The 16,184-nt window shown below is 39.0% G+C and overlaps 1 protein-coding gene across 2 annotated transcripts in view; it reads right to left on the bottom strand.

The window, feature by feature from the left end:
• Window positions 1–16,184, bottom strand: part of SEPTIN7 (septin 7) — a 54,963-nt gene that overhangs the window by 1,895 nt on the left and 36,884 nt on the right. The window contains exons 6-12 of one of the 2 annotated variants that reach the window (XM_057431253.1): window positions 14,685–14,802; window positions 12,944–13,036; window positions 11,689–11,785; window positions 9,603–9,654; window positions 8,859–8,984; window positions 4,598–4,618; window positions 1,609–1,744 (exon numbers count right to left, since the gene is read on the bottom strand). In XM_057431253.1, coding sequence (XP_057287236.1) covers window positions 1,609–1,744; window positions 4,598–4,618; window positions 8,859–8,984; window positions 9,603–9,654; window positions 11,689–11,785; window positions 12,944–13,036; window positions 14,685–14,802 — 643 coding nt within the window. The remainder of the gene's footprint in view (window positions 1–1,608; window positions 1,745–4,597; window positions 4,619–8,858; window positions 8,985–9,602; window positions 9,655–11,688; window positions 11,786–12,943; window positions 13,037–14,684; window positions 14,803–16,184) is intronic. The other variant, XM_057431254.1, reaches the window with a different exon arrangement.

Below are 16,184 nucleotides of genomic sequence, written 5' to 3'. Positions count from 1 at the left end.
GATACTGCCAACAACAGAAACAAAAGGGATGTTAATCCCATAGCCTCTCTTTACAGTTAACAGAAAACACCCCAAATGCTGCCCGAGTTACAGACACGAGTTGTAAGCAGCTACATGTGGCAAGCAAAAGGACATTTAAGAATACTTTGATATTTGATGCAACTGGTAAGAAGCAAGTTGCAGAGCATACAAGTATCAGTAATGCGTAAGTCAGCAGCATCTCTGACTTGACCTGGGAAAAAAAACAACAGACACTGAATTCATCCTATAGAGTTACAGAGCTGCTTGGGAAGCCATTATTATGAAGTGGGTTAATTTATTCATTAATTAAATGAATTATTAGTAGTATTATTGCAGTGAACTGCCTGCACTGCTAGAAGAGTGTAAGTCTCTCCTGCAAGCTGACAGGACAGACTGACAACCAAACGTGTTGTATGTGAGAACGGATGCTCAGTCAGGAAAAGTGATACTTTCTGTGTGGTCTAACATGGTTCTAACAAAATCAAACTCCCTCTTTCCTTACTCTCTTGAAAGTCCCTGTCTTACACAAACCCTTCTAAACATATTTCCTTTTACAGATGAGGTAGTAACATGAAAACCAAAGGGACAGATTTATGCATGTTTGGTTTTCATGTAATGAGGAGTGTGGAGGGCAGAAGTATAAATGGGTTCATAAAGGTTCAAGACAGAAATTGAGGAAGGATATATCAAGTGACTAATTAAACACTGTGATCCAGATAAAGCATCAAGATTTAAAATCCTCAAGTTGCTCAGAGTGTCCTTATCTATTCGTTTCTCCAAAAGGAAAAAAACCCAACTAAATCATCTAGATTGATTTTTTTCCTCTGATCCAGTATGCCTTGGCTCCTTCCAGTGCTTAGGCTGCCAAGTGTTTCAACTACCTCTCCAAGTTTCCTCACTTCCCCCCAGATTTGGAGCCAAACTTTCTTTAGGAACTTCTCTCTTTGGCTTCTTATGAGAAGCTGCCCTCCTAAAACTCAGAATTCATTTTCTACTGAAATGTAATTTTATAGTATCTTAACAAGAGCTGCTTGAAGCACAGAAAAAACAGTTTCACCGTGAGGGCTTCTCCTGGAGATGACAGGAATTAAAATAGGAAATATTTTAATAATTTAATATAAATGTATGTTCACTGACAATAACATATCCCTCTTTCTTAGCCTAGAAACTCTCATGTCGATGATCTCTTATCAACATCTTAGCAAATTCCTGACATGCTTTCTTAACATGCAAAGCAAATTCTCATTACTGCATTGACTTATGTAAATCATGAAACTCCCAAGGACATTTTAAAGCACATGGAAGGAAACGGGCATAAAAAGAAAATTAAGGAGTATTTTGTCATACTGCGACTGTGAAAATAAAAAGACAATGCATGCTAACATGAAAATTACATTTTAAGTTTGGGTTTGTACCATTTCAGCAATGACAGCAAGCTGACAAAGAGTAACTGAGCTGTCTTTAGTCCCAGAACCTAAGCGTGGAATCAGTTCCTAGAGAGATGCTATGTTGTAAAGTCTTGGCAAAGAGAGTCATCCCTACACTTGTTCAGTCTCTGCATATGGGGGTTTAAGATGTTTTCATTACCTCAGCCTCAGAGTCCTTCAGTTTCTGAACTTTTTCTTTGACTTTCATATCAAACACCTGCTCCATCTCCATTTCCATTTTTTTCATCTTGGCTACATGCTCCCTCCTTTCCTCCTCCATCTGTGCCAACGGGCTCCTGCCATGAATCCAGAAGAACAAGTTAGATAAGAACCACCTTTTTCTGTGTCTGTTACGTTAGGGCATCTGTAAAAAACACGATCAAGATGCTGACGCATTAAGGGAATTAACACCACTGTATGCACTGCTAACTTCGACTCAACTTGCATTATTATATTAACTGTTCAGTTAAGCTTTCCTCAAAAAGACATTTCATAAAGTATCTTTTCCTCCCCCACAATACTTTTACATTATATTTAGGCTAATAAACTCCTGAGTTTCTGTCTTTAGTAGAACCTGGTCATGGGAAGAGAGGAAATCAAAGTTACAACCCCCCCCCCCCCGAATTAACATGTTCCAAGTGATCTTAAGGCATCTTTTTCCTTCCAGTTCAAATAAATACAAAAATTAATGGACATAATCAAAATTTAAAGAGCACTGCAGACAAAAGATCCATTTCCTCCCTAAATCTTCACTGTTCAAAGTGAGCCCAAGAGTAAGTTACACATTACACCTGTGTTGAAGGCTGCGGTCATACTTTTGAAGCGACAGCAACTTTGGGCAACTGAACATCAGTAATTCATGAGAGCGTTAGGTGGAAATTTCCCTCTAGAAAGCTATTAATAAACTTAACCTATAAAAATAATGTTAATGATTTATTATTTTCTCTATATACATCATAGTAAATGCTTTCCTGGATTTCACTGGATTCTTAAAGCTGTATAAGCCCTCTAATCCACATGATGGTGCTACAGGTTTTAAATAGCAAGTTTCATATTAAATGTCCAATAGAATAGGATGATTTTAATCCAGTGATGATTGCTACACAGCCTTGTAAGAATTTTTTTGCTGTTTGACAAAGATCAAAACAAATCACTGGCTTCTTGTTGCAGTTTTGAATATGTGTGGCTTAAAATGAAACAGAAAAAGAACTGAATGTGTTTGGAAGCATTGCAATCAATCAGCAGAGGATATCTACTGGAATGTATGCAAAAGTCACTCAGACCAGAAAAATCTAAAACCTAAACCCTATCAAAAAATAGTATTTTCATTTTAATTTCTTTAAAATACCCAATCAAAACAAACAAAAAAAGCAAACAAAACTCCACCACAACCAAACCTCAAACTGTTCTGATTCAAATCATGCAGAGAAAGTATTCTAAAAAGAGAAAGGAACTGACTTAACTTTCAGTGGTGACTGAACGTGATTAACAACATCTACTTTGATTCAGACTTTGCCATTCATCCTTAAAGGAAAGCAGGTTATGTATCAAATGCATGGTCAACACCTGGTTCACTATTAATGTCTCATTTTATCCTTCCTGCTTGCCCATTTTCAGTAACTATCCACACGTAAAAGTAACTAACACCATATAAACTCAAGGCCATATGAACTTTTTCCTCCAGTACTAGCTCTTTTAAGGTGACAACTGGTGGGGGGAAGAAGGAACCAAAACAAACGGTTAAACAGTGAAGTACAATACTACATGAAATTAAGGAGCAAATGAAAGAAGTGGTGAGTAGCAGTCTGTGGAAGCTGACCTGCTGTCAAAACAAGGCTACTGTTACCTTTCAGAAGTGTAAAGTTCTCAAACGTATCTGCTCTTCAGAAATTAACCTAGGAAGTAGACCTGAATACTGAGGAATCGTTGCTGCAGGTCCTACAGACTTGAAAGACCATGAATGTCCTTCTACTGGCAACCCAACAATCTAACAGGGATGTCGCAGAATCACAGAACAGTTTGGGTTGGAAGGGAGCTTCGAAGGTCACCTTGTCCAACTCCCCTGCAGTGAGCAGGGACATCTTCATCTAGCTCAGGTTGCCTAGAACCACATCCAGCCTGGCCTTCAATGTCTCCAGCAACGGGGCACCCACAACCTCTCTGGGCAACCTGTGTCAGTGTTCTATCACCCTCATTGTTCTTCCTTACATACAGCCTGAATCTCCCCTCTTTTAGTTTAAAACCATTACCCTGTCGCAACAAGCCTTCCTGGAAAGTCTCTCCCCATCTTTCTTATAGGCCCCTTTTAAGTACTGAAAGGCCACAATATGGTCTCCCTGAAGTCTCCTCTTCCCCAGGCTGAACAACCCCAACTCTCTCAGCCTTGTGAGCTGTTTTTGACCAAGGGTAAAATTCAGTCTGCACAGAAAACCCGAGTAAAAAGTGAGCATTTACAGCTGAGAGTTTCACAACGTAGGTCACAACTGGGTTTTGCTAGGTCTTACATATGTGACGTGGGTAAAAGCACATCATCCTGTACTTGATGATGAACTTACAGACGGGATTTGGACAAAAAGAGCTGAAGGAAAAAACCCAAAGATGTAAACCTTCTACCTGATTCAACAGGATGCATGTTAAAACAGCCGAGTTAACCTGCAGAAATTAAACGTTATTCTAGATACGCGCAAAGCGGAACCTCAGCAAACCAGCAACAGGATAAAAGCACGGCCAGAAAAGATTAAAATAACTAATTCCACAATACAACAAGGAGTTGTACATTTACAGGCAAGGAGGAAAATTCCACTAATTCTTTATAAGTATCTACATAAAGGTGATGGAGCTATGGAGAAACTGGGGGTATTTCTTCATATATGTACTTCTACTTATTGTAGACCAAATTAAGCTCAACCAAAAAGTTTCTATAGGATGGGTTTTTACAGACAGATTTGTCACTGAAGGCATTTACAAACTACTAAAGATTACATTAGCACAGCTTTAATGCTATGGGGGTGTGAAGGGGTGGGGAAACCAATTCCAAGAGCGGGATAACAGGAAACTGTTTGAAATTTGAGGCATTAAACAGTGAAACCTTCGTTGTGTTTACAAATCCGTTCTTTAAGGTTTTTGGAAAAATTTAAATAACCACTTACATGCCTTCAACTGTGTCAAATCTAAAAAACAAAAAATACAGAAGCTTAGCTTAGCAGGCTTAAATCAAACCACAAACCAAAAAGCAGTACTTTACAAACTAAGCTCATTAGTAATAGATTCCTAAAGCTTATTATGTGCTCCCCCAAAAGTCAATTTGTCCATAGTAAACAGAAAGATTGTTAGTTAAAGCTTGTTATATTTATTTCAAATTCAGTTAGTAAATCACTACCTCATGTAAATATTAATGCAGGTTTGATGGGCAGGTACTTCCAGGAAGAGTTTCCCTAGAATACACATGCTTTTAAAGTGATATTAAATCTTTTAGTGACATGAACAACCACGTGCTCCAAACAAGTTTTTGGAAACCAATGTTGTATTGAGTTTACCTGTTCATTTAAGATATCATCAAAATATAATATTATGATAATATTAAATATAATAATATTAAAATATTATCATCTACTATAGGACATTGTGTTAAACCCCCTGCATGTTCTGGTGCTACAAAAAGAGCAGTCGGCTCCAAGGGCCAGCAGAGGTCTGCAGAAGGCTTGGCTGCAGTGGCACCTCCCTAGACCATGATGCTTAACCTCAGCATGCCTTGTGTTAGCACTTCATTTAACACTAAGGGAGAGGAGGGAAAGCGAGAGAAGGGAAGCCTGAAGATTCTGATCACAAGTCTCACCCTACAGTAAGACAGGCTTAACAACAGAGCCATTTCAGAGAATTTGCTAAGAATATTGGCAAAAGGATATAGAATCCCAGACTGGCTTGGTTGGAGGGGACCTTAAAGCTCATCCAGCTCCTTCCACAGGCAGGGACCCCTTCCACTAGAGCAGCTTGCTCCAAGCCCCTGTGTCCAACCTGCCCTTGAACACTGCCAGGGATGGGGCAGCCACAGCTTCTCTGGGCACCCTGTGCCAGTGCCTCAGCACCCTCACAGGGAAGAGCTTCTGCCTAAGAGCTCATCCCGGTCTCCCCTCTGGCAGGTTCAAGCCATTCCCCTTGGCCTGTCCCTACAGGCCCTTGTCCAAAGCCCCTCTCCAGGTTTCTTGTAGCCCCTTCAGGCACCGGGAGCTGCTCTAAGGCCTCCCTGTAGCCTTCTCTAGGCTGAACACCCTTCTAACTGCTTAACTTAAACAACACAAGAAGGCCCTATGCACTGTGTATTTTGTCACCCTGTGTGACAGGTTATTGAATAGTTTAGTAGATGGATATAAGCTCATCTTTACATTGTAAAATATGACTTTCAATAAATAAGGTTTTCCTGTTAAGCTCACTGAAGACAGCAGCTTCATACAGCAAACGGAAAAGATTTCTACAATTAAAACATTTACATTTCAGAATAAATGCCAATTTGCCCACGTCATGTAACACATGCATGAAATTACAGTTACCACCTAGCTTGAAGAGACAAGTTACCCATATAGGTGAAGGTTAGCCTTGACATTTTATTGTCTTAATAGTTTGGATGTTGAAAATTTGAAGAAACCAGATACTAAACCTAAAATACAAAAGAAGTAACATAATCATGGGAAATACCTGCTTTGGATTGCTCTTAGTTTAACAAGCTACTCGTAGAAGAGACAACTGCAAGTTTCACCAAATCAAAGGAGACAAATCAGAGAGAAAATTAGCAACTGGACAGAAAGAACTGCTTCAATTCATCTCCATGGTATTAGCAAACCTCATAGCACATCCTTCTGTTGGTTTTCATGCTTGCATTTTTGTGCAGAGAAATACGTGAATAGTTGCATGAAAACAAAGATTTGCTAAGATCGTAAAAATACAGCTGGTTTAAAGGTACAAAAGGTTAAGTCTCCAACAGCTGCCAGTAAGAGATGCTTCTGGAAAAGCACAAGAACCACTGCATGTACATCTCCTCTTACAACTACCCTTCCAGCTTACAAAAGAAAGGCAGCTCAGGAGGTTCCAGAGCCAGGGGCTGTATCTGTGTTTAGCAGAATGCCTGTAATACCACCAGATAGCATCAGAGCACGTCTCTGTTCTCATACAGGATCTGTCCCCTTTCAAAGAATCAAATTTCCAGAGGCCAAGTCAAATACTGCCCCATTTTGAGACACACACTTCATGCAAAAGGAAAGCAGGCAAGCATAAAATTCCTATGGGGATGTACAGATAAACTGTTAGTATTTGTTCTTCCCTCTTTCAGTTATTTTCCAGGAAGATACATGGTGGTTAGGAAAATTCCTGCTGTGCTGCTTCAACCATGCTAGATTCAGAACTGCAAAAATGCACTGAAGCCAAGAAAATTGCTGCAACTCCACATATGGATAAGGTAACAAGATAAGAATAGCTTGAGTTGCTTCATAGCCGGTATATGTGCTCAATCATATGTATTTACTTATCAAGGACCGCATATTTGGAGGAACAAGCTTTAAGGAAAAGGTTCAAAGTATTTCTTCCAAGTTTTAAATAGACTGGGTCACCTTTCAAGTGGCTGAATCAAACAAGCTGTGATCATTTATTTCTTCTCTGGAAAAAAAAAAAAAGAAGAGCTGGCAGCTGAAAGCTCCAGTTGCATTTATTCACCTCTGAGCTTCAGCACTGCAGTGTTCTGAGCAACATGTTTCTTACAGAGAAGAGTGTTCCAAAAGGCACAGTTACCTGGAAATATTCAGGTGGGATAGCACAGTGACCTGAGATGGCAGAAAATGCTTCAGGAAGAGGAATTTCAGGCCGGTTTAGTGTAAATTCTAGCTAAAAAAAGAAATCTCAGCAAAGCTCTCAGCAACTGATGGAAGCTTTGGGGGGAAGGAAAGAGAATGAAGGACATGAAAGTAGTTTTGAAACCTTCTGGTATCAATTTATACAGAAATACATCTTGCTATGTTTGCAATATGGGAATAAAAGGTCATTAAAAAAATAAATCACTGCATTGCTCTTTTTAAGCTGAACACAGAATAATTAATCCTTATGTGGACTAAGTTTGTAGCTTCAGGCTAACACTAAACTAAGCATGCACAAAAGAAGAAATGGCCAAAGTGTTACCACTAAAAATAAGATGGCAAGAAACATGACAGTGAGAAGTAACCTCTATGTTACGGATATGCATATATAAAAACTATTATCTTTAACACCTGCCTTCACTACAAACTTTATGTAAGTTTAAGTACACTTCTGAGGACTTGATGTAACTGACATGTACTATTGTATTTCTTGTCAGTGCTCAGCAGGGAAGTCTTGTGTAGGCTCACACTGGATGAAACTAAATTGTGTCCACTTCAATCATTCCTTCACAGTCACTTTCAAAGCATTAAGAAAATGTAGAATAGACACTCCTGTACAGAAAATGGCTTTGTGGATGTCATATGGATGGGAATAGCAGATGCTCCCATGTAATTTCAAGGATCTCTTTCAGGAAGAACAGCTGTAATTTGGCATATTGTTAGCTGAACAGAATATTTTGGTTGGGAAATTTGTATTCAGAAAAGAGTATTACTAATTATTATTTCATCACTAATTATTGTTGATACAGTTGATCCATGCAGAGCAGGAAAAGTACTTAAATTTAAAACTGTAGCTATTCTCAAGCAGCGGCATATAATGCAGAACACAGTAGAGCCTACTTTTAAATCTTCCAATAACTTCATGAGGTTGGCAAACAACTTGCTGTCAAAGGCAATTAAAATGACATATTAGGGTTAAAATAAAGAAGCAACAAACCAAAAACCCTCTGCGTTGCAACTCTCCTCTCACAAAAGATAAAGATGTTGTAATCATTTCCCTGCCATGATAAGCAACCATAGAAGTAGCCGGGGCAGCACTTCAAAGATGACAGTAGCAGGTCTGGACTTTCCAAGTTTCTAAACAGATATTAACCCATTCTTGCCAAAATCATCCCTGACACTTACTATTGAGCATTCGTGCCAAAAAAAGCAATAATCCCAAAAGCAGTATAGAAACCAAAACAAAAACACTAATGAACTCTCTTTAGAACTGAATCTAACTAAACCCCAGTTATTTAACGTGTTCAGTTAAAGTAGTGTGAATGCTAGTGAACAGAAAAAAAATAAGTCATAAGGAAATAGGAATATACTGTCTGAACAGGAGTATACTGTCTGAAAACAGACCTGAACACAGTGAAGAGGCGACTGACTGGAAGAGAAATACAAACAACACTCCCCTTCCCCCTAAAATATAGTAGAAAAATCCCACCACACATACACAAAATCAACCAAGCGACCAAAAACCAGAGCAAAAAGATTCAAGTGCACTACAGCCTTCACAAGAACTTACTTTGTTAGCTGCCCTTTGTTTTTGTTGTTGTCAACACCATTGTATGTAACAGCTGCCAGTTTTCTGCTTCTGTAGTTCTCATAATGTACATTGTTAGTGACATCCTTCAGGTCCTGCATATGAGTTCTGTCAATAAGAGTCACTTATCAGCTTAGTGCACAAATACACAGAAAAACATCAGTCTGTGCTCAATGTGCAGATTGACTTAATTCAATTATATCTCCCCATTAATGTCCCATTTCCTACAGTGTTGTCATTCTGCCATTTGGAGCTGTCAGGACAACACAGTCACAGAAATACCAAATTAGTTTTGCACTGAACTATCTCCAGTTTGCAATATTCCAAACATTCACTTACAGATCCAACCTTTGGAAAAATTGAGTTCTGTGGATAAACTTGCAAGGATTTGTAGACCAGATATGGAAACTGCTTATTACTACTGTAGTAGGTGCATCAAAGCATGTCAGCAATAACGAACAAGCCAAAACTTGCTAGTTTCTATCAACTTGGGTTCCTAGGGTTCATCACAATTTTCAACAAGAACAAGTACTCAGAATGTAAAGACAGCTGTTTAAAAAAAATCATCACCACCACCACCACATGCTAAATGTGTGGTTAAACAAGATAAAAGTATAAGATACGGGGATTAATACCAACTCACCAGCTCAAACCCTTTTTTCCTCCAATATATGACTTCCCAATCTCTCAGACACTAGAAAATATGTTACCTGTTATGTTACTTACCTTATCAACATGTTCCTCAGAATTGTGAAGTCGCAGTGCTCACCATTTTCAACTGCAAAGAGAGGTAAAGTTTTGTTGAGATGCCAACCGAGCCTTAGACAGAGCTAAGGCTTTTAGATGCCACCCACTGCCTGTATTCACTACAACAGAGTACTTCTAGCCTTTCCTTACTAAAACAGAATGCATGTTAACCTTAGGGAGGCAATGACAATGTAACTAGATCAATGAATCCTACCAGCGAAGTTCCTATGCTTCCCTAAGCTGTACTGGCAAACCGAGCTACAGCAGAATAAGCTACTGCAACAGACATAGTTTCACCTGTTTAACTAACTTTGGAGGACCTCTGGAGGCCCTGCCAGTGCAGCTGTATAAGGATCAGACACTAACTGAAGATGCCAGTCTAGATTCGGCTACATCCAAACCTCCAGACAACAGGCTTAACACAGTCTGTTTACCCTGCCCTGCCAAATGGGTTTCAAAAGTCTTCATTTTAAGTACAGGAAGGATGTATATTTCATTTGATGCAGCTGTCATTAGATGCCACTTACTCCACTGTGCCTATCATTCATTGCTGTAGAAGAGACTGAGGCTGAGTGGGATTTCCCTGATAGACAATGAGACAACCCTGAAGAAAAATGCCCACCCCTCTGGCATGCAGAGAGGACAACATAGAAAGCTCTTGGCAAACACAGAAGAAAGGCATGAGGCAGGTTCCAATGTGCCCCTGAAGTAGAGATGGACATTTTCGTGGGAAGGAGGAATTAAAACAGGATGAAGAAATTAAAATAACCAAGTAAGTTCAGTGACTCCTACAGAAAAATAAAGCATGCAGCCTCTTCATGCGCCCATCTTGCATCTGCACTCCTGCAATATTTTACCCCATGGTTTTACATAAGCTGGTAAGCTCTGCTCAGACAGTACACGAAGTCACAGTGCCAAAGCAGCATCATCTCTGAGTATTCTGTCCTTAGCTGACAGACTCAAAGGCACCTAAAGAGGCTCCTTTTAGTTAGGCTACTTCCAAAAGTTGTACAATCACATGAACATGAAACATTTGTGAAGTTTGTCTTAAAATAAAGAGAAGCAGCAGCATTTTGTACCTCTCCAAAATGCCAACACAAGAGCCTTAAATAAAGCTTGATCCTTTCTGGCACAGCTGGTTCTTACTTCCTGCCAAACCTCATTTCCTGCCAGACACGCACTTCAAAGTGCTACAGCATTTCTCTTTAAAGCTTTGGTCCATACACTGCTTGTTGGTTGAGCTGGGCTTCTTTTTGTCTATTTTACACTGCATCAAATGCATACTCCAGTGCCCTTGGAAGGCAGAGATAGTCAGAAAACAAAAAAATCTCCTTTAAATAGATGCCTACTGCAAAGAAGTAGTTTAACAATCATGAAAAAAAAACAAAATAGTTTAATAGTGATTGTTTCACTATACAGCATGCTGTATCCTTTGGTAGGATGGTAAAAAGGTTTAATGCTATGTGCCAACTGAAATCAACAAGCAGCATTAAAGCACAAGCTATGGCTGCCAGAAGAACAGGCAGTTACTGTCAGGCCTCTAGTAAGAGTAGGAGTTGAGTTTTAAGTAAGTTTTAATTTAAGATAAGTATTCAATTCATTCCTAGGTATCTTCCTGTTGTTACATCCTAGGAATTAAGATTCAGAAGTTTGGAGAAAAAAAAAAATTCTTCCAGAAACTTTAAACTGAATTTATGCTATTTAAGCCAATCAAGTTAACATGTATAATGTGAATATTCTAGAAAGAAGAATTTAAGAAACATAGTTTTTATATGAAGACAATTAAAAGAAAGCTAGCAAATAGTGTAATATAAACTTCATCAACTGCAGTAAGTTACTACAGGCTTTACAATTCCTCACTGAGGCTTCAAAAGGAATCTGCTTGCAAAGTTATGCATTACTGAAGCTTTACCTTGTTCCCAGATTGTCAGAATAACAAAATCATATATTCAGCAACTTTCCAGAGCAAAGTACATTCAAATTAAGCATTTTGAACATTTCAAATACAGACCGAATTCTTATAAGTTTTAAAGGGATAAAGAAAAAGCATCATGAGAAGCCTTACCTTCTGCAACACCCCATGGGTACTGCCTTCCTCTGACTCTCTTGCCATTGACTTCAATGATCGTATTACTACCCACCACAGCAAGAGGTAAACGGTCCTACAAGATAAAGCATTACTTTAAAAATCAACATTTCTACTGCCAGTACTGAAAGCATGCCCATGGATAAACTTGACACATACAGTTTGGTGCTAGAACACTGCAGTGGAGCTTACCCAACGTGCGAGAACAGTTCTGTTTACTGACCTCTGCCTAGTTTAATGACATACATACACCCCTACTTGAAATTCCTGATACAGTTGCATTCTGTAAATCTAGTTAAGAAACAGACATTACTGTTAATTAGTAAGCTAAGCAACAGGCAAACCATTTCCTATTTACTCAACTGCACAGTAATTATTTAGCAGTTCATATTCCCACTGGCTATAAGGACTTGGAGCAGCTCTTGTTCCCAGTTTTCAAAGGTTGGGCAAACAATTACAAATTCTTCTTGTCAGCTGAACCAAAAATGCCTCCAGTGCAAGAAGCAACAAAGGAGCCAAGGGCAGCTTCAAGCAGCTGAAAGGAACTGTGTACAATGCTATGTATTTTGGACTTCTGTCCTTGCTCTTATTCTGCTCTTCTTTCGGGGCTTAGTCCCAGAAGCGCTTCCATTTGTGCTGTTGTGTTTATCTATCCTCGGCGATTCCCACAGTAACAAAGAATTAAAAACTCTTGCAAGCTGTTAAAGCTACTGAACAAACAGAAGCAAGGCTCAAGAAACATATACAAGATGGACCCCAACATAGAGGAACAGCCCAAAACCACGAGTAAACAAAGTAAAACCCTTTCAAGAGCCTTTTGATTTTCTTTAGTCATTCATCTCCATTAAGGTTTCAGTATATCAATTAGTCAGCTATTAATTGTAATGCACATACTCTGTGCCATGCACACCTCTGAAAGACAACCCTTGCCTCCTTCAAAGCTCAGAATCAAACAAACTGTAGTAGGTGGCTAGAAGTCAAATAGGGATGGAATAAAAAGAAAGTGACCTTTTAAGAGTTTATTAATGAACGTGTGATCCAGCCCTCTCATAGTGAACTTTACCCCTTAAAGGACTGTCATTTACTGCCTCTGCAAAGGAACACTGACTCTTAGAACAGCTTTACATCTGATTTGTATCTTCTAAACATTTTGGTGGGCTCCTCATTAAGGACAAGAAGCTTTTCACTCACTTCCCCCCCGCCCCCCCCCAGCTTTTTACCCCCCCAGATTTACCTTTATCTTTTTAACAATCTTATTTTCTTCTTCATCATCCGTTTCGGGGAATTCATATATTTTAATTTTGTGTTCTTGGATTTCTTTCATTATCTAAAACCAAAAACGTTATTTGAGAAATTCATACTTTGTAATAACTCCATTTCTTGATGCAGCCAGATTCTCCCTCCTTTTGCTTGATATGCAAGATTGTAAGTAAGATATGTAGCACCATCAGCAGACCCCAAAGGATTCATAGTTGTGACCATTTCTCCTTAGGCAGAAGACAGGATCAGAGCCAGAGCCTCAGAGCTAACAGAATACCATCCATAAGACAAGGCAGCAAAAATGAATGTCAGTTTTCTAGAGCAGGACAAATAGATTTTCATTATTGAGAACTCAACCTGCCCATGCAAAAACTAATCCTGTACAGCCTAAATCCCGTACAGCCTAAATGCTCAGACTAGTCTGGCAATTGAGTCCCTCAAACCCCCCCAATTTGAATAGATAACTGCAGGCATACTTCAGCCCTTTGAGTTCCCACATTAGTGACTGCTCTCGCACCTATTCTGTTCTGTTTCCAGCTCACCTGAGCATCAGTTGCTCGAAGCCGGATCTCCTGCCTATTGTAATAGAGCTGGTGACTGATGGACTGACTTGAGCAGTTAGCTGTGTTGAAAAATATTTGCAAGCACCCATAAGTATGTGAGAATAACTGACAGGATCCTCAAGAATGAGACTGTACTGATTTGGGGCTCCATTTGTCTGAGGGGTTTTTTTAAAGCCAAGCTGATGAGTTCTCCAGAGTCTGAGAATGGAAAACAATCAGACCATTCAGCTGAGAGCTGCACTGCAGAGCCCTGGGGAGTATTTCTGCTTCATGAATTTGCAACCTTACAAAAGTATAAGCTTCCAGTTCAAGCAAGGGCTTGTTTTCAGAGTTTGATTTGGGAAAGTCTCCCCTGTTTAACATCAACTCATTGATAAAGCTGCTTATAAACTCAGAGATATTCTGTATTCTACCATTTTTCCCCCCCTTTACATCAAAAAACCCTATGAAATGCAACCAAAACAGACTTCAGAGCTACAGCACCTTGCTTATGTTCCTCCAAGGCAGGAAACATCCTTTAATTTTTAGTCTTAAATCAAGACTATAAACAACAATACCTAAATGTTCTACTCTGATCATGTAGTTGCAATAAAACATAAACCACTTGGAGATATTAACACCAAATTTATTCTATAAAGACATCTGTCAGTTTATCAATGTTAGACTATCTCACCATCTTTAAAATGCATTACCACTGCCCGAGACTCAACAACAGATATACTGAGTCTCATCTAATCACCTGAAGCTTTAATAAATACAGCACATCAACATGAAAGTGAACACCACAATACAATCAGTAATACCATGATACTGCTAAAATCACCCTTTTTTTGCTCCTTTAACACACAACTTCTGTTAGGCTCCTAAATCTTGACAGCTCCCTTCCTCCCTTCCTGATTTTTATCTCAACAGTGAATTATTTCACTTGCCAAGAATCATACTACACTTCAAACCTCTTCCCCTGAGGATAGAAGCAAGATTATTTCACCAAGAAATATAATTAAATCTAGAGATATAAATTACTTTGCTTTGCTGTCTCAAGTCATTGCTGCAGGGTTTAAACTTTGCATGCAAGAAGTTAAATCTCACCATTTCCACAGGGATCAACTTGCTAAATTATCCCATGCTGTAAATATCAATCTTTCAACTCACCTGTTTTTTAAACTGTTGGCATTCCTCGGGTGTAAGTGTGTCTGCTTTGGCAATGAGTGGAATGATATTCACTTTTTCATGCAGGCGCTTCATAAACTCTATATCCAAAGGTTTAAGTCTGAAAGACAGCATTAGAACTTTGCAATTTATGTTCATGAAACAAGAATGTACAAATGAGTTGAGATTTGTCCTGACAACTACTCTTAAGACACTGATTTATGAATGGTAGATGCTTGAATGAAATTCAAAAGGCTACCTACAACTGCTATAGGAAATCCCCTAGCACTGTATAATCCCAGAGGAATGCACTGTTAGTATTAATAATAGTCACAAGACTTTTGCTAGCTGAAACTACACTCATTTAAGTAAGTGATAAGAACTTCCTGCAAAGGTAGTAAAGCTCATGTCATTAGGTGGAAGACAGTCCCATTTGAAGCCTGGCTGGTAAGAGTTTACAGCTGTGCATCACTCTGTACACAGACACTGTTTCAGTTTCTGAAAGTCATGTTTCTTTGTATGCTTCTTCCTGAAAGTTTGCTCAGATTTTTATACATTAGGTTGCAGAAGACAGCAAACTGGCCTGTGTACAAATGAAGTAGAAATACCTCATCTCTAAATCACACCACAGAACAAAAAGCCTACTGTTAAAGCGGATGACAACTACAACACCCACCCTATGGGGACATAAAACCATCAATGTACATCAAAGTGGTCAGTACTTCCTGGCTGCTAAAGCAAAGCCACAGAGGTTTTGTTGCGTTAATGCTTCAGAATTATAGTAAGTTCAGTCAGGCTTAAAGGATTAATTTAAAGGATTTAACAGGATTATTTCTCATATAAAAGAAATTAGGATTAGAAACATTAAACCCACATTCATTTATTACTCAAATTTAGCTTCTCCTCCAAACCATACATAAAAGAATAAAAACAAGCTAAAGAACGCATACTTCACTTCAACATTTTCTACCAGCCACCGAGTTTCTCAGCATGTTTCCATTAAATAACAAACATTAATGCACATCTAGATTAAGAGCACTGGTTTGGCTACCCATTCACCTTCATGTACTTTCCCTCTGACTTTTATAAATGCATGAAAGTCATAGAACACACAGAAAGTAAGTTCCCTTACAAATGTTTTAATTCACACTTGACAGCTCCCATGTGCTACCGTCTGCACAGGAAACATGACCAAAGACTGCACCACCACAAAAACCAGGTAGGAAGTTAGCAATGTCCTTTCAGATAAGAGTATCTCAAAGATGAGAGGAATGCCAAGAGCAGCACCAATTTTCTCCGTGCTCCATTTGTTTCTTGAAATAGATGACCAACTCCAAGCATTTACTCAGGTAATTGAAAAACACTAAGGAAACCTAGCTCACCTTTACATGCCTCCTCTGCCCCAAAGTAACACTGAATACCTGCACAAGGAACATACTTTTCCAGCTTTTAACCTTACAAATCTAGTGACCAAAACTTACCTAAACAATTTGTACTTCCCAC

This window comes from Pezoporus wallicus, unplaced genomic scaffold (assembly GCF_028554395.1).
Source record: "Pezoporus wallicus isolate ANWC-B61680 ecotype Strahan unplaced genomic scaffold, APGP_CSIRO_Pwel_v1 scaffold_11491, whole genome shotgun sequence".
NCBI lineage: Eukaryota > Metazoa > Chordata > Aves > Psittaciformes > Psittacidae > Pezoporus > Pezoporus wallicus.
Note: the sequence above shows the minus strand (reverse complement) of the source record. Positions and strands in the feature narration are given on the sequence as shown.